The following is a 23,849-nucleotide window of genomic DNA, read 5'->3' on the forward strand; positions in this document are numbered from 1 at the left end:
TCTAGTTCCATTTCAATTTCCCCTATAATTTTTAAGGCCTGACCACCAACTTCAGTGGAGTTTGTCAGCGTGGACTTTCTTTGGGTTCCCTGTTTTCCTCCCATAGTCCAAAGACATCCAGGAAAGGTTAATTGTCGACTCTAAATTCACATGGTCACAAAAAGTGGTAAGAACTTCACGATGCAAAACTGACAAACATCATCAGATTTACCTGAAATATACAGTGTGGTCTATGCTTGATCTACAGCAATACAATGCATGTTTGACGCATGTTCTCTAGTGACACATTAGTGGACACAGGAAGTGATGCCAAATTTCACAGATATTAAACTACTATTGGAAGCCTACTATTTATTTTCCAGAGGTCGAATGGTGGTTGAATTGGTTCCACTTTGAGCATCTGCCACATCGTGCTCAGAGAGTCAAAGATCTTCCACCATAAAAGATTGTCAGATGTTGTCAATGTTTTAAAGAATGTCGACAATACTTCAAGACCAAAGCTAACAAAAATGAAAGCGCATGATCTGTTTTCTGTTCTCCCAGCTATCACTCCGAAACATAGCTTTTTTTGGGGGGTTGTTTTTACAAGGTACGAACCTCGCCTGCTGAATCCTTTGAAGAATAAGAATGAAGGAGACAAAGGAAGCCGTAGATCCACTGCTATTAATGGGCAAATGGTTCACATTTAGGCTAGCATCATGATATGGAGAACACATGTGGCCGTTATCCTGCTGTGTCAGAGGACTGGTTTGCGAGGGAGATATGATCAAACACCACTTGAGACTCTGGGATAGGTCTACGCTGATGATCTGGCCCCTCCAACAGCTGCATGAAACAGATTACTGCCCCAACCTTCTATATGCTGAGCTATTTTCTACTCACATGCCTGATAGCGGGACATGTTACGTTCTTATGTTTGGTTGAAATAATCTATTTAAGGTCGCCCTGACGTCTCAGATTGTTTGCGAAGTGTGCAACTAATATAGACTCATGAAGCTGGGAACGCTAGAGGCGGCCTTGAATCCACAAGATGAGAATTCTATCTGTGGCACATGAAAACCATTGCAGAAAAAGAACAATATGTGATTGTTCACTTGCCAGGAGATTTTGGACTGGATGTTTCAGTGTCACATATGAAAGCCATGTAGCAGGTCTAGTATTACAGCAGCTAACTGTTGCATTTACTTGCCATGAGCTTCTGTTTTATCTGACTACTGATTTTTCCCCCCTTCTCATGATCAAAACCATTGCATGACAACAAAGTTTGTTATGCAACTGCACATGATACAGACTAAATATGGGGGGGGAGAAATCACCACTGCTGCCTGCCTGGGAGATCTCAAAGCATCAACCCAAAGACTGGTATTTTAAGTGCCATAATGCTGTCAACATTCATCCACAGCTGGACATTATGTCGATTTATTGTGAGGGGAATCTGAAAGAAGACAAAACAAGTATTTGGACACTAAATTTAGGAGAAAACAGTAAAATGGAGTGAGGTTCTTCCACATGTTAGGCTTTGACCACGTATGCACAATTTTAAATCTCTGTTTTTTCCATTAGTGAACATATTGTAGTTAAGTGGCAATAAAACCTAATCAGTTTTGCCCCTTGCCCTCCTCAAAGCACTTGTTGACTTACTAGTGTTGCAGCTATTAAGTTGCTTATCGTGGATTGAAGGTCTAACATGAGATGTGTGTATATAGCAACCGTCAAAACATATTATGCTTTTGAAATGCTAATTAATCATTAGATTCAGGGTTTCAACCCAAAACGTGTTTCTTTTTCAGCGCAGGGCAATGAAAATGGTTTCTGGGCTGTTGTCAGAGCTCAGTGCTCTGTTAGCAAATTATTTCTTTCCATCAGTGTTTTCCGCCACAAAGCTAAACACTTACCAGGATGTGGTATAAACAAAACAACCCCAGCAGGAGTGGTATTATGGGGAGAAACAACAGTGGGAGAGGGATGGTGGGGGGATGGAGGGAGGTTTTGTATCCTCCTTCCTTTTCCAAATGTCTGCTTAATGTAAAATGTTCTCCTCCTCTCTTCCCCTTTGTCTCCCTTTTTCATTCATTCATGTTTGGCAATTATTGTTTCAGGGAGGCGACCAGACAGCCACTGTGCTCACTCTATGCGCCATGATGGACTTTAATTTGATGCAGGAGACGTGCCAACTGGCCATCCGGGACGTAGGTGGCCTTGAAGTCCTCATTAACTTGCTGGATACAGATGAAGTCAAATGCAAAGTAAGTAGCTGTGCCAAAGCTGGACCTGGATGGCCTGCAGGCATGAACAGAGCCGGCCGTGTGTGCCAGCCTGTGTTTTAGTTACAGAAACACTAGTGCTGGGTAGAGAGCATGCCTTTAAAGACACAGGGTAGCAATTATTCCCCAGTGTGCCTAATGACTTGTGGGTGCTTTTTAAACCTGATTTTATTACGGCTTTTTGTCCTGTCTATTTTTAGTCTAAATGTGGGTGAATGTTTGGCTACTAGATATCGCTGGATATACTCTTAGCACAGATGGCGACATCATGTTGGCATAGACACAACAGTATCTTTTCCATAAATATTTTTAAAATACCTTAATCTGTGTTTGTATGTGTGTGTGTTTGTGTGTTTTTTGTTTAGATTGGATCTTTGAAAATCCTGAGAAAGATTAGTGACAATGTGCAAATCCGTCGAGCCATTGTTGACATGGGAGGCCTGCAGAGCATTGTGAAGAATCTGGACTCACCAGACAAGGACCTCAAGGCCTTAGCTGCTGAGACCGTTGCTAACGTTGCCAGGTCTCGCAGAGCAAGAAGAACCGTCAGGCAATATGACGGTATTAAAAAACTGGTGAGCACAAGCACAGACCAATTTAAAGTCAGGTTTTTGTAAATAAAAATATAAAAAACACTTAAAAAGACTCTGTAATCCCAATGTGAAGAGCAAATCAATCACCCATTCATTCCCTTTCCATGCTCTACACAACTTTTATTTACTCTTATTGGCCCATCCATTCTTTTTCCCCGCCTTTGAAAATAGCAGCGTGTGTGCTGTGGTGAAACAGATAGAATGTCCCCTACATCCTCTGACCTGCATTCATGTTTGTTGACAGAGAGACCTGTGATTAAAGCCTCCATGCCTTGTATATTTTCCTCAGCCCCAAATCGGATGTTCTCATGTGCAAGTCACTCACGGAGGCAGATTAATTTCACGCTATGCTATGAGACCACCTTTGAACTGTGCTGTGTGTAATAGCTTTGCCTGCTCTGTCTCACTGGCCAGGAACTATAGATTAGAACACTGAATGATGGCCATAAACCGTCACACTGGGCTTCTCAGTCCTAACATCAACATCCATCCTGACAGTTTTCCACTCCTAGCATCTCTGGCTTTTTCATCCAATTGCAGACCCAGTAGTAATAGAATTTTAATTACACTCTTAATCACAGCCAACAACTTGCTATTCCCATCTGGAACCATACATTATCACTCCAGTCCTGCAAGCAAACTTTTCAGAGTCCTTGAATTTATGTCAAGTTCACTGAGTTTGTGTAAATGTGTTTATGGAAGTTTTCTGCTTTAACACGTGTGGTCTGGCTGCTTGTTTGCCCACATTTTTTTTTTTTAATGTTTGTGTTTATCCACATATAAGTCCGGGTCCCTTGTCTCTCTGCTCAGGTAAAGCTGCTGGACTGTGCTCCTAATTTAGCCAGCCTGACTGCACACGAGAAGAAGGATGTAGAAGTGGCTCGCTGTGGGGCTCTGGCACTGTGGAGCTGCAGCAAGAGTACCAAGAACAAGAAGGCCATCCGCAAGGCCGGAGGTATCCCTCTGCTGGGACGCCTGCTCAAATCTCCACATGAGAACATGCTCATTCCTGTGGTGGGCACCCTGCAGGAGTGTGCCTCAGAGGTGAGAGGGGGAACATAGTGTAAATTGTAACATGTGGCACAAGTCATGGTCTGTGTAATTAAACACACGTCTGATTCATATGAGACATTAAAATACAATGCCAGAAATATCATTTAAACTATCAAACGTATGCAAAATGAAAGTACCAGTACATATGTGACCCAATGACAGATTAGTCCGTGTTGTTCATGTGGTCTGTTTGTTGTTGTTTCATGACAGGAAAGCTACAGGATTGCCATTCAGACTGAGGGCATGATCACGGATTTAGTCACAAACCTAAGCAGTGACAACGATGAGTTACAGATGCATTGTGCCAGTGCAATCTTCAAGGTAATGTTTTTCACATTTGTTGTGTGCATAATCTATGAAAACATAAACAGAGTTAGAGAAAAGGTCAGAAGCCTTGATAGGCAAGCGGGAAAGAAAAGATGGTTATCCATATTCTAAGTCTGATCTGAAGTGTTTTATCGTCTGTGTTTATGACTTACCAACGGGCGAATAAAGGTTTTGCCAGGACGATCTTTCTAAGTTTCTCAAAAAAAACATCATCTGTGAAACAGGTGCGGGTAAGAAAAGTTTCCCAGGATCATTTTCTCTTATGTTAATAATAAGTGAATGTTTTTAGTGGTATTAAGAACATCATGTCGTGGCACACTTCCTGTTTTCCCACCTGTTTCACAGATGAAAAAGAAATAAGGATCTTAGAAAGAGTATCCTGCCAAAACTTTATGTTTCACCTCCAGTCACAAACACAGGAAAGAAAACAATTTAGATCAGACTATTTTTTTAAATGTGCTTCCATAGAAAAAGACACAGAGTAAGTAATAATGATAGTTTTTCTTAGGCTTTGTCTCCAGAGGAGTGTAATGTAGAACTTAACCCCTTTTTTTTGCTTTGCAGTGTGCGGAGGACAAACAAACTCGTGACCTGGTGCGAGAGTACGAAGGTCTGCAGCCGCTGGTTTCACTGTTGAGTAAGGCGGGCAACAAGCAGCTTCTGGCCGCGGCCACCGGAGCCATCTGGAAGTGTTCCATCAGTATGGAGAATGTGGCTAAGTATGCCGGGACTCAAGGTCTCACCTTATTACATCTCATTAACACACACAAACTCACACACACACACACACTTACTAATGCACACACTTAACATACCAGAGATACAGAAACGCATCATTGCGATATCATTTGAGGTGCATGACTATGTCTTTGTAATTAGTACGGCTTTGATAAATCATGTTGTCCATGGTAACAACAATCTAATGGACCACAGTGTATAGGCTGTTGATAGCAATTAGGCATTTCACCCACATGTTCCTATAACATTTGGAAAATGTGTTTCCTAAGGTCTCCTAAGTTTCCTTGCAGTATGTGAAAACAGAACACCAGTAAGAGGTTCAACTGACGCTGCATGCATTATGGTCATCATGCCATCAGCACATATGTTACTTTTATGGGGGGCTCTTATTGGTTCACGAGCAGCTTTGTCACTTTTTCCACTCATACTGTAGGCTGTGGTCATATCTCCCTTTTCTTTACCATTGTGTCTGATAAAAGTGATTACTTGCGTATAATGTAAAGTTTTTGTACGGATTCTATCAGCTCTGATCTTTTATGTGAGCGTTTGCTGCTAGAATTCAGTCTTTTTCACCATTAGCAAAGGCTCAAGTCAACGTGCTGATTTTATAGACATAAGTGATGTGTGAGCTGAGGCCTGTTAGTACTGAACATAACGTAGGCATGCTGAAAGAATCAGCCGTGTGATGGTGATTTTTCTAATGTCAGAAGACGATGGCTGACAGCCTTTAATCATTTGTCATGTAAGGCAGAGGTTTATTTAAGTCTCAGTTAGACTGGTTCGTTCAGCAGTGACATTTCTGGAATGGTTTTTGACTTGTACTTCAGTGTCAGGTGATGTTTAAGTCAGTATTTTTCCCTCTAAAATAAATAATGCCTGGAGACCGTGTCCTGGCAGCCCCGTACATTTCCACTAGTGAAAGAATGATTTAACTGCATTTATTTTCTTATTCAGTGTGAGGCAGCGAACATAATATATAACCCACATGCAGTCATTTAATACCTTGCTAAAATATTGATCAATACAAAACCTATTCTCTGTGGTGTAGCCAAGAAACTGATAGGACACTTTCTTTTAATAATCTTTATGATAAGGAATATTTTTGAAGTTTCAGGCTATTCGCTGAGGTGACGGAATGGAATTCTAAAAATAACAAGAAAAAGGAGCAATAGCACTCGCAAGGATCTTTCTTCACGTCATATATCTTAACTGACAGAATGATTTCCTACATTTAAAGTCTGAATCCTCCCAACTGGAACTGAGTGTCTGCTGTCACATCGAGTTAAGAGAGGATTCCTTTACAGGAGCAGAAGCAGGACAATAACATTCCTTTGAAGCAAGACGTATCAGATTAGATCACTGTCTATTTAACTCACACCATCAAAGAAAATCATTTAGGGGAATTTTTCAATTATTTAAAGGTATAATATTTAGCATTTAAATATCTAAAAACAACTACATCTAATACATTTTGTTGAGTTGTGTAGTTAGCTATACATAGTGTTATCTGTGGATAATTTGACTCTTGAACTAGGACCACAGAAGTAATCCTAACCTAGGAAAACTGACTGCAGTGACGGCTTTGGTGGTAAAGTCAAAAACTCCCATCATCCAATGCTACGCACGTCGTCACCAAACTCTGTCTTTTGTTTTGACTGAGAGCCAGAAAAAATCCAATGTGAGCTTCAATAATTACTATCATTGAATGATTAGAGATAGTGGCATGGCTTTTACTCTACTAAGATGGTACAAAATCAAGCTTTTAAATAAATATTATGTTCTTAACAAAACAAGACATTGGCACAGATTGGGAGCCCTATTGACTGCAGCTTGGCATGATGACAAAACGAACTCGACTGCCATGATTAATGTGGCAGTTTAATACACTTGCTGCCAGTACAGGCACTCTGCCATACGTAATGACTTCTCACACTAGTGCTATGTAAAAGACTTAATTTGCTACTGATAAATACAGTAAAATAAATAATTATAATGATGCCATTAGTCACATGGAAATCACATTTAGTGACACTTCATTTGCAAAAACTATCACTCGAAATTTATCATGTCACAAAAAAGGTGCCGTAATAGGAATAGAGTAGTCATTTTGTGGTTTCAATCCTGTGTCTTTTATGTTTTATTTTGATTTTTCAACGATGTGGGCTGTTTGGTGAGAATGAAGGTGGCCACCTCCTCAGGAGGAAACCATCATGATGCACGGCAAATGTTTTTAATGCACACTTGAATGTGTAAGTGGATCTGTTTTTTTTATACTCTCAGGCTTATTTGAATCACTTAAAATGTCTAGGTCAGGCAAAAGCTTGGAATGAAGTGACCGAGTCATTACTGTCAGCTGCTAATGGTAACAGGGTTTCAGGGCCATGCGCTCATTTCAGAATCAATCATAGGCTGAGTGGTGTACTTAAATGAAAATCATTTTGGAATATATTTTGCTACAGCAATAGTGAGAGGAAGAGATGTATTTTCCTCCCCTTTTCTTTCATTAAGTACCAGGTCAAATGAAACAGACCTCGTGACTCATTGCAAACAACATGATTTTTTTCTTTCATGTGATGATTTGCGTGGTCTGTACAGTATAGAGGTCCGGGGACCTCCACTCAAGACAAGTAGCGGCATGTGTTAGCCATTTTCCTGATTAATGATGCATCAAAATGAGAGATGATTGATGCCCCGAAAATATAATTACATTCATAACTTAAGTGTGTTTGTTTAAAGACCACATAAGCGCGTGTTTTTTGTAGGACTTCCAGTATTACAGAGAGGGCTATACCTGGGCCAAGCTCATTTGTACTACGAAAATGCATTTGTAAAAAGTCCTGTTGGAAAGGCTAAAACATTATTTTGTGCAGATTTATGCTCGCATCGATATGCGGTCCCTTGAGCTGTATGCCGAGGTGTTATGGACACACAAAATGCTGTAAAAAATCCTTAACAAAAGAGTGAGGGAATAACTTTGCAATGGAAAGTCACCACTGCCAAGTCTCTGGCTGTATTTGCCAGCGCAGTAATGTTTGGGGTCACAATTGTGGGGTTCGCTTCCAATTACTGACTACCCCACCATCTTACCTCTGCTCCAGACCTATGATGAGCACACCATAATTGCCCCTCCAAATGATACTTCTCCTTACCTCACAACAGTTCTATGCTCTGCCCAAGTTATTCAGTGCTCGGATGTTTCCTTTCAAATGAAACGGATCAATCTCACTGTCCAATTGCAGGTTGAACGAGCAGCTCTACGTGGTCTTTGCTAAGCATCACTGGGTCCCTGAAATGTCTTGCTTTTACTCGGGCCCTCCTTAAAACACCAGTTGTTATAAAAGGCAGCATTTGAGCTTTCGGCACTTGGTTGACGAGCGGAGAAGAATGAGAAAAGGGGAAGGCAGACAATCAATCATCAAATCTGCCGCACAGAAGCCCCTCTGTGGTTCCTGTGTCTTCTGACAGGCCCTAATAAGCTGTGTGGAGCCAGCGTTTGCAGTGGAAGCTGCTTCGGGCAGCCTTATGTCGTGTTATTCTTGCCATCACGTAATTACTTCGGCTGGGATCGGCTTCACAAAAATAGGCACGACATAGCGTTCATCTATCAAAATGTTATGTCTGTGATTACAAGATAATTCGACTGTAGGCAACTGCAGATGACACTTCGGTGATGGCATATAGGAAAAAACAGTGTTTTTTCTTGAGGGCGAATTTCAATGAAGTTAACTTTGGCAGCTCCTCTTTTCATTAGCAGTGTTTTCACTTGCAAGAATAGGCTGTGTGTCCGTGGACCCTGACCAAAGCCAAATGACCTTGGCCATCTACAATAGCTTACGGACCATGATGCCAGCAACCGTAACTGTGAATAAAAACAGTCATAGAACTTAACCGTACATCAGAGGTTTGTTGAGGTTTTTTGCAACCGCATTATATCCCTTTTAAATGTTTACTGTAGTTTACCACTCTATAGCACTGGCAAACAAGGAAAAATCACAATAAAAGAGGGAGGGAAAGTTTCCAAACCGCAGCAAAGCTTTGGCTATGAAAAGTACGTACAAGGGACAACTGTGAGCAGCCGTGGGAAAAGTGCCTGTCCTGCTGGGTTACATTAAGCAATCTATGCCCGTGTGGCCGAGGGCACTGTAGCTGCTACAGCCAATAGCATTTTAGCCTAGTGTTGGTCTGTTGGTCAGTCCGTCGGCTCGTCTGTACTGAAATATCTCAACAATCATTGGATTGCCATAGAAGTTTTATAGACATGTATGGTCCCCAGAGGATGAATCATAATGACTTTGATGATCCCCCGGCTTTTCATCTAGCAGTATTGTTCAAAGTTTCTCTAAATTTGGTACAGAACAGGCAATCCCCTGACTTTTCACATCCCCAGTTGGATTGCTATGCAATTTTGTATATGCAGACATTCATAAGCACTGCTATGCCTATAACACAGATTGCCTCTTCCTTGTTCATTAATTTCTATCATTTGAAGTAATAACAAAAGCGATGAGTCATAATAACACCTGTCCCTCTTCTCCACCCTTGAAAGGTTTCAGGAGTACAACGCTCTGGAGACCCTGGTTGGCCTGCTGACTGATCAGCCTGAAGAGGTTCTGGTGAATGTAGTAGGGGCTCTGGGAGAATTTGCCCTGATACCTGCTAACAAGAACACCATCCGCAAGTGTGGAGGCATCAAGTCGCTAATTAAGCTGCTCACTGGAACAAACCAGGCATGTTGATCTTTTTCTATTGCTTCATTAAAGCTCAGCTCCTCTTAAAACCGTGTCTCCTACGGTATATTGATTCATGCGTCTACTTTGTTTTGTGTCTTTCTAACAGGCACTGCTTGTGAATGTAACCAAGGCGGTGGGTGCCTGTGCTACAGATATGGACAACATGGCGTAAGTCTACATCTCCAACCAGCTTACATGGTGTTTCACATTTAGAGTGCAGTTTACACAAGGCAAACAGCCCAATGTGAGCTGTCTCGTAAAACGTCATTAGTGGCTCGCTCACCGTCATTACTGAATTACCTCCATAACATATTCTTGGCCGTGTATTTACGTCATATGTTTTGACAAGGGAATAACACCAATTCCAGGACCCAAACAAAGTATCATTAACCTGCCATAGGCCGGTGCTTAGAGAAATCTATGTTCCTTTAATTTGTAAGTCTGCAGGTACTTTTCTCTTTCATCCCCGGCTTAATGAAAGATTTTAAAAGCTTTGTTTATTGTACCTGCTGTGTTAAATATGGTTGTGGTGTAATTCCCAGTGCTTTACTATAGCTTTGTGGTCACCGTCAGGACTTTCACTGGTCAGACATGCATACCTCTGCCCTACCCTGTCCAAGACAACATGGCTGGGAAAACGCAGTGAGTCACAGTCCAGAGCAGTCTTTGTTCTGTGTTCATTTAAACGCACCCTCGATATTACAGAACATTGTGGAGCTTCCATCTGTGTCTCATTGCTTTTACAAGGCTGTTATGGACTACAAGATCCTTCTTAATTAGCACTGGACACAAATACAACTTAATGTCTGAGTTTGCATTGTTATTTAGCTGTTAATGCTACCATACAAGCCTATTACATTTGTTTGGAGGAAAAACCCAAGGGGTTCAATAAAAAGGGAAGCATGTCAAAATAAAGCCACTAACTGTGGCAAACTTCACACAAGTGGAGACATGTTTTATGTTGGTTCATCATGTTCTCCGTGTTTTCTCACGTTATGTATATTTAGGCCAGGCTGTGTCATTTTTCAGCCTCCACACTAAGTTGTAAATAGGAAGTTCTTATATCAATGGCTGCTTGTATGTGCTGTATGTTTTGTGGTGTTGGGTTATTTTGAGACATGTATATGTACAGCAGTTTGCTGAGCAATTAACATACCTCACATTTGATTGTTTCCTGTTCCAACCCAACACTGTCTTTTTGTGATTCCCAGTATTTTCATGGCGTTTGGTTAGCTAACTCATATGATGGTGATGCTACGGTCAGCTACGACATTCTTGTCAGTTAACATGACTTCATTTTACAAACAGAAGCATTTTTTTTCTGTCTAATATCACCTTCTGTTGATCAACGCAATCATTCTCTCATCATCATTCAGATGCAGGTCATCCATAACTACTGGAAGCCCAAAACAAACAGCGATCACTTTCAAGTTTTCCATGAAATACTCCCATGTTTGTTTTCATTCCCAACCAGTAGGCAGTGTGCGGTTAATGACATAGCACTTCCTCCAATGAATCCTGTTTAGCTACAAGAGTGAACACACGTTGTTTAATGCCTCGAGGGTTTGTGGTCTTCTCCTCTAATCCATCACTGTCAGCTGCAACTTCATTGCTAATCTGTTTCATACCTGCTTCATGGGAAGACGAAGCTGTTTTGGCAGATGATATGACGCCTCACTTTTGTTTTTTGGTCCGGATTTAAGAGGCCCTGTAGACGGGAATCTGATGTTATGATCCCTGTAGACTGATTTATGTGCAAAGGGAAGACATATGGCGCAGGGGACGTCCCTGATGAGTGTTCGCTCGTTGCCAGTCACGGAGATACTGTGATTAGGGAGTGTTTAAGTAATTATGACAGCATTCAATGTCGGCCTTGTTGGTGGAAGCACACATGGGGAACACGTTACATGTTATTTATACCAGACAACGGGTGCACTGTGGTGTAATTCTTTGGGTTCCCAGACCCCGACTGCAGTTTTGACTACAGTCATGTATACGACATGAAATACAGTTCATGCCTAAGTAAACTTCACTCAGACCCTATGAAATATAGAGCGACCTGTCTCTGGCTCTATTTGATTTGGAAAGAGGTCCTCTTTTTGGCTCCGGTTGAAAAACAGGCCACCGACATAAAGTGTAAGTTTGTCTCAGTTTCTATTTATAAATCCATGTATGAAGCACTATACACAGATGTTTGTGCGTTAACCTTTGGCCCTGGCAATGCTGAGCTCGTCCACGGAGAGTGATTTGAGTGAGCAGACAGTGGGTGGGTTTCAGGCCTGGAGAGGAACAGAGATGAACTGAAGGCAAGTTGTGATGAAAAGCCAATGCTGTAATTGATCGATGCTTTGATCCTGCTGCTGGACCAGACTAACGCAACCAGAGCTCTGAGAAACAGACACAATCAAATGAGTTACTCCCTTTTCAAGCAGAAAAGGATTCCTCTCTCTTGTTCATTCTGTTTTCTCTATTTTCCTCCCTTCTCACACTCATTTTTCTCTCTCTCTCCCTTCAGAATCATCGACCAGCTTGATGGTGTCCGCCTGGTGTGGTCTTTATTGAAAAATCCCAGTGCAGATGTTCAGTCAAGTGCTGCCTGGGCCCTTTGTCCATGCATTCAAAATGCCAAGGTACAGTACAGCAAAGACATTTGTTTTGTGCCTCTGTCTGCAGAGTGAAGCTCACCAAAGGCACAAAGATGCCTCTAAATCAAAGAGGTCTGCAGAGTTCGTGTCGTTTCAGAATTATCCCACTCAAAGAACAGAAGCCTGCTTATATCACCATGCTTGTCTCCTAAGCTCTGCCTCCAACCTGCTGCCGTTGGGAGGTTAGCAAGGGCAGAGCTGTGTCAGAGGGGGCTTACATGAACCTCAGGCTAATATGAAGCAGAGGAGCCTCCTTGGCACTCTGTGATTGGTGAATTGGGAAGCAGGCAGGGAGAAAGACTGAGTAATATCCTGTGGCATGGCTTCTGATTTCCCAGCTGAAAATCTTCCCTCAACATGCTACTAGTTACAGAGATGCACAATCCACACACCAAACAGTCTCTGTGAACCCACTTCTCGAATGAAAACACAAATGCCTTAGTATTTAATATGGTGCCTTGTAGAATTTATAACTATGGGCAACACATTTTCACATTTTCTTTAAAGAGAACCAGTTTTACACATCAATGTCTGTTTGTAGGTCCTATAGGGAGTAATATTACATTATAGGAAATTATATATAAGCATAATATATTTATAAAGTGTGGGAGCTTTGTGTGACGTCTGTAAATGTTTTCAAGTGATTCATATTGAGTCAGTTGGGGCTGAAGAATATAAGTTTTAAAATGAAAACAATATGGGGGTGTGGAGTTAGGAAGAAGTTAGCTTACTAGGCCTTTAGCCTGCTCCTCGTCTATGCTGGAAGATAGATGCTCCGGGCATCCAGAGATGTTCCGATACCATTTTGTCCTTCCTGATTCCAATACTGAACTAGCATTTAAGCTGATACTGTGTACTGATCCCATATCAGTATGTTAAAAACAAAAACTACACAAACACTTATTTGTATTGAATAGTTCACAACCTCCATTAATGTTTTAAACTGCGTCAGACAATTTCATCGGAATCCAATGCTTCATCAGTGGAGTACTGCTGTAAAACGTTATGAGCGCCTTTGTGCCATTTCACAGGCCTTTAGCATAGTCTAACACAGCAGTGTTGTCAGTCAACTCTAATTTCAGTTGCACATTAACGGTTCTTTGATCCCCTGAGCGCTTGTATCATTTCCAACTACAGACGTAATGTTGTTCTATTAGATTATCGCTGTGATTAAGGTAAACAGCTTGTCAGTGGGACAATCTGGTTAAGTTTAAACAGATATATTGGGCCCAGACAGGTGTCTTGGGGGTGAAACTTTTTTTTTTCTGGTTGGAATTTTCTCTGGCCCAGAAGTGGAGCGAAAATGATGCATGGCAACCATATGGAGGGAGAGGGGGACTGTGGACCCGCTATTGAGCGCTAACAAAGTTTGACAATGTTTGTCTGGACGTCAGTGTGCCAATTTTGGGGGAAATTCATGAACATGCTTTTGGGGTGATTTTTCTGGGACGGGGGCAACGACAAGAGCTAAATAGCGCTCTCGGCCCATCGTCTTGAGGAACCTGATACAGCTGCTTCGGTGCAGTCGTTATTTAGATAAAAATCCCATGTGGTTTGTGTTAGCAGTTCCATAGTGGATTTATGAGAGAGCCGCGGTATAAATGCATCTGCTGGATGCTTCATCGAGTGCTGCTGCCCCTCCACAGACACAGACTGACGCTGTGCTCAGTGCCCACCAGTCCGCAACTTAAACTCACTTACCATACAAGTACTATAAAGAATCATTCAATTATCTGTTTTCTCCAATCAAGGAAGTAGAACCCTCGCAGTCACACGTAATGGGCTGTATCATTAATTTGCCTGGATGCAGGGGCACATTTAGATGCTTGATTTATTTTCCTTTACATTATAAACATCATATGTTATAGAAGCCTGATTGCTCCAGAGAACGGGTCGGGGCACGCTTCTGCCATTTTCAGCTTGGCTTGCTCCCCTCAGCTTGAGATCACGCACAGCAGATAATGTGTTTTCTATTTCATTTCATCCTGGGTAAGAGGAGGGGAGAGGGAGAGGATAGCGAGAAAGGCCTTTCCGTGTGTAGCCTCATAATGTTGCGGTTTTCAGATCTGGGGGCCCGTCCAGTCCATGAAAGAGATTCTGGCTAGTCTATCGCAGCTGGTGGCTTGAGAGAGCTTCCTCTGTCACAGGGACTCCCGGCCAGCCGTCATCAGTATTCCTGAGGAAGGGCTTCCTGTGTGTCAGGGGGGTCAGCTCCTGGCCCCGGCACCCCCCTCCCTACCCTGCACTGCACACATGGCTCATCCACTGGCACGGCATCACAGGGCCCATACACCGCACCCTGGCCTGAACTCAGCTGTGAGTTCTCTGTTAAAGAGAACACAACAGTCCATCCAGCTCTCCCAAAGTAGCTCTTCCACTGCTTTTCGTTAGCACTCAACATGATGAAATCCCTTCATTTAAAGATGGAAGAAGAACCATAGAGTGCACTTCATAAACGCTTTGATTGCTTTACTCCAGAGTGTTGTGCCATACATCAGCTACAGACGTTTAGATTCATGTTGAAGTGGACTCCAATTAAGTGCGCTTTGTGATTCGCATCTAGTCCTCCATAATTGTATGCTGTTGGGAAAAATTCCTGTTCTATTTTCAAAGCCCTGAACATTACAGACTCGGCCACCTTGATGTATTCTCCCGTGGCTGGCGATACGGTGAGTTGTGATTTTAAACAGCGGCCTGATGTGCCAAGCCTACTGAAGCCAGTGTTTGTGCCAGCTCTTCCGCTGTGGTTCTCCGACGCTCCCTACCAGCCTGTTGGTTTGGTAGGCATTGCCCCATAAGTGGCTGAGAGGCCTGTGGTACCAGCTGGTGCCATGAGCTCAAACCATGAAGCCGTGAGTCTACACTGTGTGTCAGCGCGAGACAAACATTTTAAATGTCACCTCTAAGCTCTAAATTCTATGTGGCATCTTCATTATGACACGTCGGGGTGGCAGGAGGAGAGGTTGACAAAGATGTCAAACTTATTGCTTGTTCGCCCACATCCACACCACAGTTCTACTGTAGGAGAGGGTGCTGTTGTTTCTGAAAGCATCTGTTCCACGCAGATAAAGATAGCCCTGCTGGTTGGTTTGCACTGATGGGCCTTTGATTGTTGCCTGATGTAAATACTTTGTTTGTACTTATTTAGTGTCCTTGTTTTGTCTGCATTACTCAAATGTCTTCTCTTTCCTCAGTCATTATCCCTCCTCCCTCTTCATCATCCTCCTGGTTCATTTTCACAGAGCACCACCGGCTAATAACACACTCTTTCCCTATAGGATGCAGGGGAAATGGTGCGCTCCCTCGTCGGCGGGTTGGAGCTGATTGTTAATTTGCTGAAGTCAACAAACAACGAGGTGCTGGCGAGCATTTGCGCCGCCGTCGCCAAAATAGCCAAAGACAAGGAGAATCTGGCAGTCCTCACAGATCACGGGGTAGTCCCGCTGCTGGCCAAGCTGACTAACACGGTAAGTACACTGCTGGAGACAAACAAGAAGGTTTTACTATTCAACAACACTGCACTTACTGTCAATATACAAATAACTGTCTTTACAATAGTTGGCCTTTTCTTCCTCAGTGCAGCATAAACTCAGCTAATGAGAAGAACATAGTGAGGTTTTGCCAGGAGTCTCTTGCAGAGCTGTGGCAGAGCTCGTTGTTCTCTGCATTGTAAAGACAGGTCTCTGGAGACCAATAGCATCCTGTTCTCCTCTCCACAGACTGATGACAGGCTCCGTCGCCACCTGGCTGATGCCATCGGCCACTGCTGCATGTGGGGCAGCAACAGGGCGTCCTTCGGCGATGCAGGGGCCGTGGCCCCACTGGTGCGTTACCTCAGATCAAAAGACGAGGCAGTCCACAGGAGCACCACGATGGCCCTGTACCAGCTATCCAAGGACCCCGACAATTGCATCACCATGCACAAGAGAGAGGTGGTCCAGGTGAGAGTGCTGTTGAAGCTGGATTTATGACTGCTTACTTCAGATTATTTTTGAGATCATTTAGCAGTTAATTTGTTTGGTGCGTTTGAATCTAACTTTGGCAAAATTACATTGAGGAAAATGTGATTTGGCCTCCCAATCCCCTTGTTTTAGCAATGTGTGAAAAAAACACTGGGTAATAAACTTTGAAAAGCTGTGCCTATTTTCAGAGCCTTTGACCGATGGAGCAGAAACAAAGTGGGTTTTATTCGGTGGCGGAAACATGACTCCACTTTCTAGCCGTCATGGGAATTCAGAAAAGCAAACAGCTCAGTGTGTGCGCAGTGCCATTTCTCCGGTAGACCCTAGATGCCATTACAGCACAAGTCAAAGGGCTGTAGCTGGGGGTAACTGTTGCTAAGGGCTGTTCCTGGACATCAGGGTAGAATGCAACAGCTATATGGTTCAGACCAAAGATTGGGGTCAGAGCTGTTCAAAGCTATAAGAGAACAATGTTTTTTTCCCCCCTCGACTCTGTAAAGCAACATCCGCCAGCTCTCTTCATCATTGCAGTTGTGTCGTGCTCTTCCAAAAAGAAACAAGCATTGTTTCGTCTAACATTTGAGCCTATCAGGCTGTTTCCATGCTCCGCTCCAGAGACGATTTATGTTTGTCCCTGACAGTGATGTAGCGATTTCATGTTGAGATCAAGTCACAGACGATCATGTGTTTCAGCATTTTTGGGGAAAACATTGCTATCTCGTTCTCTAATTCAATCATGTTTCATGTTGAAAGACTTTCACATGAGAAATCTTTTTAGTGGCCGCAGTCAGTTTAAATCCTTTTTCCCCTCCTAAATAACAACTGCGATATAAATTATGAAGTGGTTATGCCATTGCAGCCAGATATTTTTTTCCCATGTTCATTAAATGGTGTACTTTAGCTTGATCTGCTGTTACAGTGTATGTGGTTCAACACTAGCCATAATTGGTAGCTGGACTGAACATTGGGTGTTCCGAAAGAGTTATGTCCAATTTACAAAAGTCGTTAAGCTGAATGCTTTTTGTAGTTTGAGCCACGACAAAAACTGGACATGCCCTCTTTTTTGTGTGTGTGTCTATATTTGAAAATCCAGTGTGTGTGTGTGTGTGTGTGTCTGGGCGTGAGTGCGTGTGCAAATGCATGACATACCACCCTTTTTAATCTGTCTCTGTGTTTGCCCTTATTAATGTACCAGTTAAGAATTGCAACACTACTCCATAATGTATTTTTGGACTTTTAAAGAGCTTAATTACCAAAGGCCACGTAACTGCACCAGCATTGTATTTGTTCTTAATCTCAGACATGGAAACACAACACAGGCAGCCTCATTGTTCAGTCTGGCCTTGGTCTCAGCCAGTCTGGGAGGGCGGCCGATACTTACCTGCCTGACCCCTGAGGAAACATTACAGTGTGAGAGCTTGTCAATCTCCCCGATTCAGTGTGCACGGTAATGTTCTGTTTCATGATCTACAGGCAGCTGGGTAGAGAGAATGTGTTAAAACAATATCCTCAATAGTTCTGAATAGGTTGGAGAGGGTTTATCGAGGATTGATACAGCGCCCTGTGTCTAATTTACAGCCCTGTGTAAAACTCTGGACTACCTCTTTTATTATTGCAACTGTATTTCAAAGAGCTTTTCTGTGCCACGGAGAAGCTCTCAAAACATGTTCACCCACGTGTAGTATACTATTTCGAATGAGCGAAGGTCTCTCTTACTCCACAGTTGGTTTAAAGAAGTAACTTTCCCCTCTAGCACACTTTATGGTGTATGGCCCAGTCCCTTAAGATTCACAGGGGAAATCAAGCATAGAAAAGAAAGTATTTCACACTGGAAAACACATTAGTTGACCCGTCTTAGTCTTTTATTTTACCTCTCCCAAAACCTTCAAATTTGGTCCAGAAACAATTAAATTCTTCAGTGTAAATGCTAAGAGCATTAAACCTCTTTAAATAAAACACTTTGATTTGTCTTGGACGCAACCTGCTGTCATTCACGAGTCCTTTTGTTGCCCAAAATGTCCGTCCACACATTTTCCTGTCAGATCGGACCGTGTCAGGTGTTCGCTCTCACAGGAAATAACATACCAGGGAAAAGAGAATTCTAGCCTGAGGGATGACTCACCCTCACCTTGACATTTGACATCCACTCTTGGTATCTCGCAGTTTTATATGGATGTGCTTCGTTTTGTGTCATGTACAAAATCAACATGCCCTCCTCCTGTGCTTCACGTCGCTTCCAAAAGGACTGCAGATTGTTTGCTGAAACCATAAATCCTTGCAGACAGCTTCAGCCAGCTATTTGTATTAAAGAGGCTCTTTCATGAGGAAAGCTTTGTGAAGTAAATTGATGAAAATTACAAAATGCGGATGGTAATTATTGGTAATTTTCAACTGAAGGTATTCCAGAGCGTAGCTTTTGCCAGGTCCTGCTATGTATTTTAGGCCTTTGCTAATGTAAATGAGAAAAACGTTTGCACTTTTGTTGCCATGAGCACACTTCTGCCCTGGCATGGTTAGTGTTTGCTTTATTTTTTTAAATATATTTTCTCTCTTACAGGGTCAGCCTTGCAGTGTGACTGTGCACTTTCAAGTATTAGGGAAGGAATACAAAGTCAGCGGCGCATCCCAGGTTTACTTCTACAGTTTCCTGTGGGTTTGCGTGTAACATGACTTTAGGTTGTGGGTGTGGTGAGCTGAAGATACAGCCACTGTGTGCGGCCTGCACTGTTATGACGACCGTGTTTTTGACATCCATGGCGTGTAATGTTTTCGAGCTTCTCTCTCACGCCTGCACCAGTAACGCTAAGCCATGTTCTTCTGGGGCCCAAAGTTCAGACTGAAACTGATTTGAAATCAGCCCTCCCTCCTTTTTCCTCTTCCTCTTTAGAGACACAGAAAAAGCAGCTTTACCGTCTCTGGCTCACTGGAGGCTGCAGGGAATGTTGTTTACCTTGACTTCCCTCACCAACTTCCCCTCAGCCCAGCTAAACACTGCTGTCTGTTTGTGCCGTTTGCTTCCAGAGTGGAGTCTAAAACATGGGAATGCTGGGGCAGAGGGGGGTTGATGGAGCCGTAATGGCTGTCAGACCGGGCACAGGGGAATTTAAGGCTGAACTCCTGCAGGCAAACTCGGTCCAACAGAGCGCACTTAACACCGTGACACCTCCGTGTGCGATAAGGTGTGCGTGTGTACAAATGAAGCAATATGTGCAGCTCTCCCTGACTGCACGCCTGCAGTCTGGGAGCTCCCCCACCCCCGAGCGTGTTCCCCAGCTCCCTTCTTGGAGGTCAGGACTCACTGGAGCTCTCTGAAGTGCAAAAACCTCAAAAACTCACGATTCAGTTTGCAAATGTGGGGCAAGTGTTCACGTTACCACAGTCAGGGAATATCTAACAAGCGGCGTATTATATTCCTCCCAGCTGGGAGGGAAAGAGCAAGCTTGAGAAAAAAGGCAGCAAAGAGAGACACGCTTATCTTAGCCTAGCTGTGCGCTTCGGGAGACCTTATTTGGCGACGTCTGAATAACATGCTATGAGGTTGGCAAAAACGCCGCCTCTGGCACTTCTCAGGCATCCTCTCTTTTCACAAAAGAGACTTGTTTAGTGAGCTGCATGTTTTCTGGAGAGTGTGGATGTAAGTTTGCTTTCGGAGGTGTTTTGGATGCTATTTAAAAATCATATAAAAACCCGAGTGCAAATGTTTCACATCGACTCCTCGACACTGGTGCATTGAGAGGAGCTGACGTCTTGGACTGCCGTCTGCCTTTTTCCACAAAATGATGTGATTATAATCAGGAGGAAGGATATTATTTTCTCAGTTTTTAACTGGACTCGTACTGTAGGTTCACAGCCCTCTCGTGCACACACACACACACACGCTGGCTCACCTCATCTTTCATCTGTTTCCCTTTTACTGTTTATCTTTGAGCTGAAAATCCTGGGAATGTATTCTTTCAGCTTCTTTTGGTTGTTTGCTAACCACACAAATGTTTTAAGTTCGTACGTAACGGTGGAGAGGGGTCACGGTCAGGCTTAGTTCTGCTCTGACATGCATTATGAACGCAATGAAGACTGAGAGGTTTTTTTTTGGGAACACGTTCTCACTCCAACATATGGACACTCTATATCATCAAACTGTGATGCTCCACGTACCCCTCTAGCACCAGTTTTGCAGGTGCATTGCTGCAGCTAGTGGCTGTAGTAATGTGACGGGAGTAAAGGAGAACGTCAGGTGACGGAGTGTAAAGAATGATAAAGTCAGAGGACGGATTGGTCAAACACAGGACTTTCACCCAGAAGACCGCTGTACTTGTGTGTGGAATCAACATTTTTAGTTAACACACTTAACTTAAGCATCTAAATTAAGTTGAACACTAAACATCCTTTTTTAAAGCCAAACCATATTTATTGTCTAAAACCTGGCAAAGTAGTTTTGTTTGGATTCACAACATTAATCACAAATTGAAGTCTATTGGACGACCCCGCATGTTGAAAACTGATGAGTTGTGTGTGAGAACGAAAAAATGTAATATGTATAATTGAACATGATTATACAAGTTGAGAGTGACATTAGATTTGTGTGAAACTGACAAGGGAATCCCATCACTTGTTATGTTGATTTGTTGAGCCAGTGCTGAGCAGGATGAGAAACAGAAATTGAGAAAACAGAGATTATCCAGGAGCTGTTAGAATAATTCTTCTGCTGTAAACTCAGTCTAAATCAGTAGCTGTATGTCGGCTTTGAAGGGGATCTAAGTTCTTGGATCATTTCCTTTGTCCATATACTGTCTTCGGAGTTGCTCAGGATCAAGCTTTGCTGCAATGAATCCAGGGAAACAATCCCGATGGTGTTCGAACACCACTTCTAAGCTGGGTACAGCATTTCTTTGTTCAAGAAATCTTTTTCAAAATCCTTTTTCATTCAGTGGAGAACAGTCCTTGATATATGGGGCTTAAAAGTGCCTCAGACGTCCCAGCAGTTACTGTATTCATCAAAGCTTCATTGTGTTTAGAGCAGGGAGTCCTTAAGTGTTTAGTTGAGGGATGTAATGTTGCCGTTGCTTCATTACGGATGTAAACAACACAATCTGAAAAAATTGCAAGTGTGGCTTAGGAAACCTCAGTGGCGCACCATTGTGATTTTACCAAAGAGCACACATTGAACAAATTTAGATTCAGCCGTTGCACCAGAGTATTTATGCTTGCATTTACTTTTATTTTGATTCAGCCCCAAAGCCGCCCACAAACATAATGTAGTGATTTTGCTGCAGATAAAGAGGGGGGGGGCACAACACATGGCTCTTAGTGGCGTCCCATTATATCCAGTGTGTCCCTCCTTGCTTATTTTTGCATAATACGCAACCCTTTGAACGGATGAAAATCGTAAAAATGTTCAGTTTTACGTAACCACGTAACTTCCACATTTCTGTAGAGCGCAGAACCTTGTTCCGCAACGAGATCTAACGAGATCCATTACACAAGCCACTAATAGTCGGATATAATCTGACCTTTGGAGCAGCGGAGAGCCTGTCAAGTGGTGTAGTTCATGCTCAGCTTTTTAATGTAGAGCCTGCCCTGCAGGACTTTCCTCGGAGCAAACCTCCAGAAGCATGTGTGCTCGCAGCTGTAACCCCTTTGCTGAGGCATGGTTTGGAAGGGTAAAATGGGACACACACACACACACACACACACACACACACACACAGAGGGACACATGCAGCTTGAGACTGTCGCCGCACAGCCACTGTATATCTTTCCAAAGCCATGCTGGTGCGAGCGTGCAGTGACTGCTGCTGACATGGCAACATGTGCAGGAAGCTACCGAGATGTGAGATGTAAGCATTATTAGTAGACTGACAGAAAAATAATGCTTCTTTTGGGAATCTCTGTCCTTTGTGCTCCCACAGCCCCTCATCTGCATCATGGCCTCTGATGATCAGACGCTCCAGGAAGCTGCTGCCGGCTGTGTGCGGAACATCCGCCTGCTGGCCCTGGCTAATCAGGAGACGCTGCTGTTTTAGTGACTCTTTTATTGAACTTCAGAGTTTGTTTTAAGTGTCTTTGAATTAAAATGTACGAGAAAAGTATTACAAATGTTCCTCAAGTGGTTTGTATGTGTTCCAAATAAAATGGTTTATCTTGATTGTATTTATTTGCGCTCTTGCTTCCGTTGTAGCGGCAAACTTTTCATCCCGTACCAACATTTTAGGAAGCCCTCTTCTTGCTCCCCGGCTGCAATGATGAAAAATAAACGCTTCTTCTCCATGTTTGATCTCACGCCAAATACCCCATACGTTGTTCAGCGTGAAACACACGGCGTTCTCTGCGCTAACATTCCTTGAGTAATCCACACGAGACCACAATCTCTAAACAAGATCCACATCTGCCCGGGTTGTCGGGTTGCTCAACCTCCTCTTATACATTGTGGACCCAACCGTACTTGCAAGGATACATTCAGACAAACAGGGTTGCTGGTTTGTTGTTGGTTGTGCAGCAAAAACGTGGAATATTGAGGGAGTCTGCACATGTGTTCTGCATAAATGCTCACCATAATATGAAAAACGTAAGAAATATGTATAACAATTAGGAATAGGATAACGTGTCCTGCTGCAGACGATATGAATTTCGCCATGATTTTCCACATTACTCAACATTTATTTACAGTAATTTCAGATTTTGTTGGGGCATTTATTATAAATAATAAAATATATTTTACAAACAAGCTCATTATTTCTGTCAGTAAAAACAAGAAATGTTTTGCCAGTTGGGATCATCTCTACCAAAGCACTTACAGCGCCAACTATAAAACAATCTAATGAAGGACCTTTTGGGAAAAATACCACAAATTGCTCTGCTTTTTCCTTTACGTAATTATTATTTTATGTTGTGTTTGTTGCTGAATATCTGTTTTTTAAAAGCCTATATCTTTTTCTTTACTGTACATATTCAGACTCTATAGTAATGGTGTGCGTGTGCACGTCGTTGCAGCTGACTCGACCTCGTTCCATTCTTTCTGTTCTTGTTTATTATAAACAGGCCGTGTCAGGCTTGACAGCCCGTTGCACAGCAGGTTTCAGTAAAAGACTGTTGGCCTCCACCGCCGTTGCCCCCCTCACATGTCTGTCAGCCTCCCCGTCTCTCTGATCCCACCGTCCTGGTCCCGGTTAGCCGAGATGCTCAGCACTCAACCACAGAGGCTGCCGCAAAATCTCATGGGACTTTCATCATTAATATCGGCCACGTGCTAAAATAGAAAATTAGCAAAACATTGAAAATATGTGGTTGAAAATCTTCATCACTCTTTGAAGTTTAAACACTACCAGCTGTCAGCGGGGGTCAGTGGAAGAGCGCCGATGGAGGAGAGTAGATGAGTGAGCTTATTATGCCAAAGAAGTAACTTCCTTCAAAAAAAAAAACCCGACCTAAACTAGAAGCTGAAGGAAGCCGCTGCCTCCAAACCGCTCAGAGCAAATAAACTCACTATGATTAATGCCCCTTTAATTCCATGATGCAAGCTTTATAACCTCTGCAACATTCC

General features: G+C 42.9%; 1 protein-coding gene across 1 annotated transcript in view; it reads left to right on the top strand.

Annotated features, from left to right (window-relative positions):
- Window positions 1-22,429, top strand: part of odad2 (outer dynein arm docking complex subunit 2) — a 38,909-nt gene extending 16,480 nt beyond the window's left edge. Inside the window, exons 11-21 of the mRNA XM_084034048.1 lie at window positions 2,100-2,246; window positions 2,630-2,839; window positions 3,668-3,901; window positions 4,121-4,231; window positions 4,802-4,956; window positions 9,522-9,702; window positions 9,812-9,873; window positions 12,221-12,335; window positions 15,629-15,817; window positions 16,070-16,291; window positions 22,219-22,429. Of these exons, the coding sequence (XP_083890174.1) occupies window positions 2,100-2,246; window positions 2,630-2,839; window positions 3,668-3,901; window positions 4,121-4,231; window positions 4,802-4,956; window positions 9,522-9,702; window positions 9,812-9,873; window positions 12,221-12,335; window positions 15,629-15,817; window positions 16,070-16,291; window positions 22,219-22,332 (1,740 nt within the window). The 3' untranslated portion in view covers window positions 22,333-22,429. The remainder of the gene's footprint in view (window positions 1-2,099; window positions 2,247-2,629; window positions 2,840-3,667; window positions 3,902-4,120; window positions 4,232-4,801; window positions 4,957-9,521; window positions 9,703-9,811; window positions 9,874-12,220; window positions 12,336-15,628; window positions 15,818-16,069; window positions 16,292-22,218) is intronic.
- Window positions 22,430-23,849: the final 1,420 nt, after the last annotated feature.

The sequence above is a fragment of the Eutrigla gurnardus genome (genome assembly GCF_963514095.1).
Source record: "Eutrigla gurnardus genome assembly, chromosome: 18".
Lineage (NCBI taxonomy): Eukaryota > Metazoa > Chordata > Actinopteri > Perciformes > Triglidae > Eutrigla > Eutrigla gurnardus.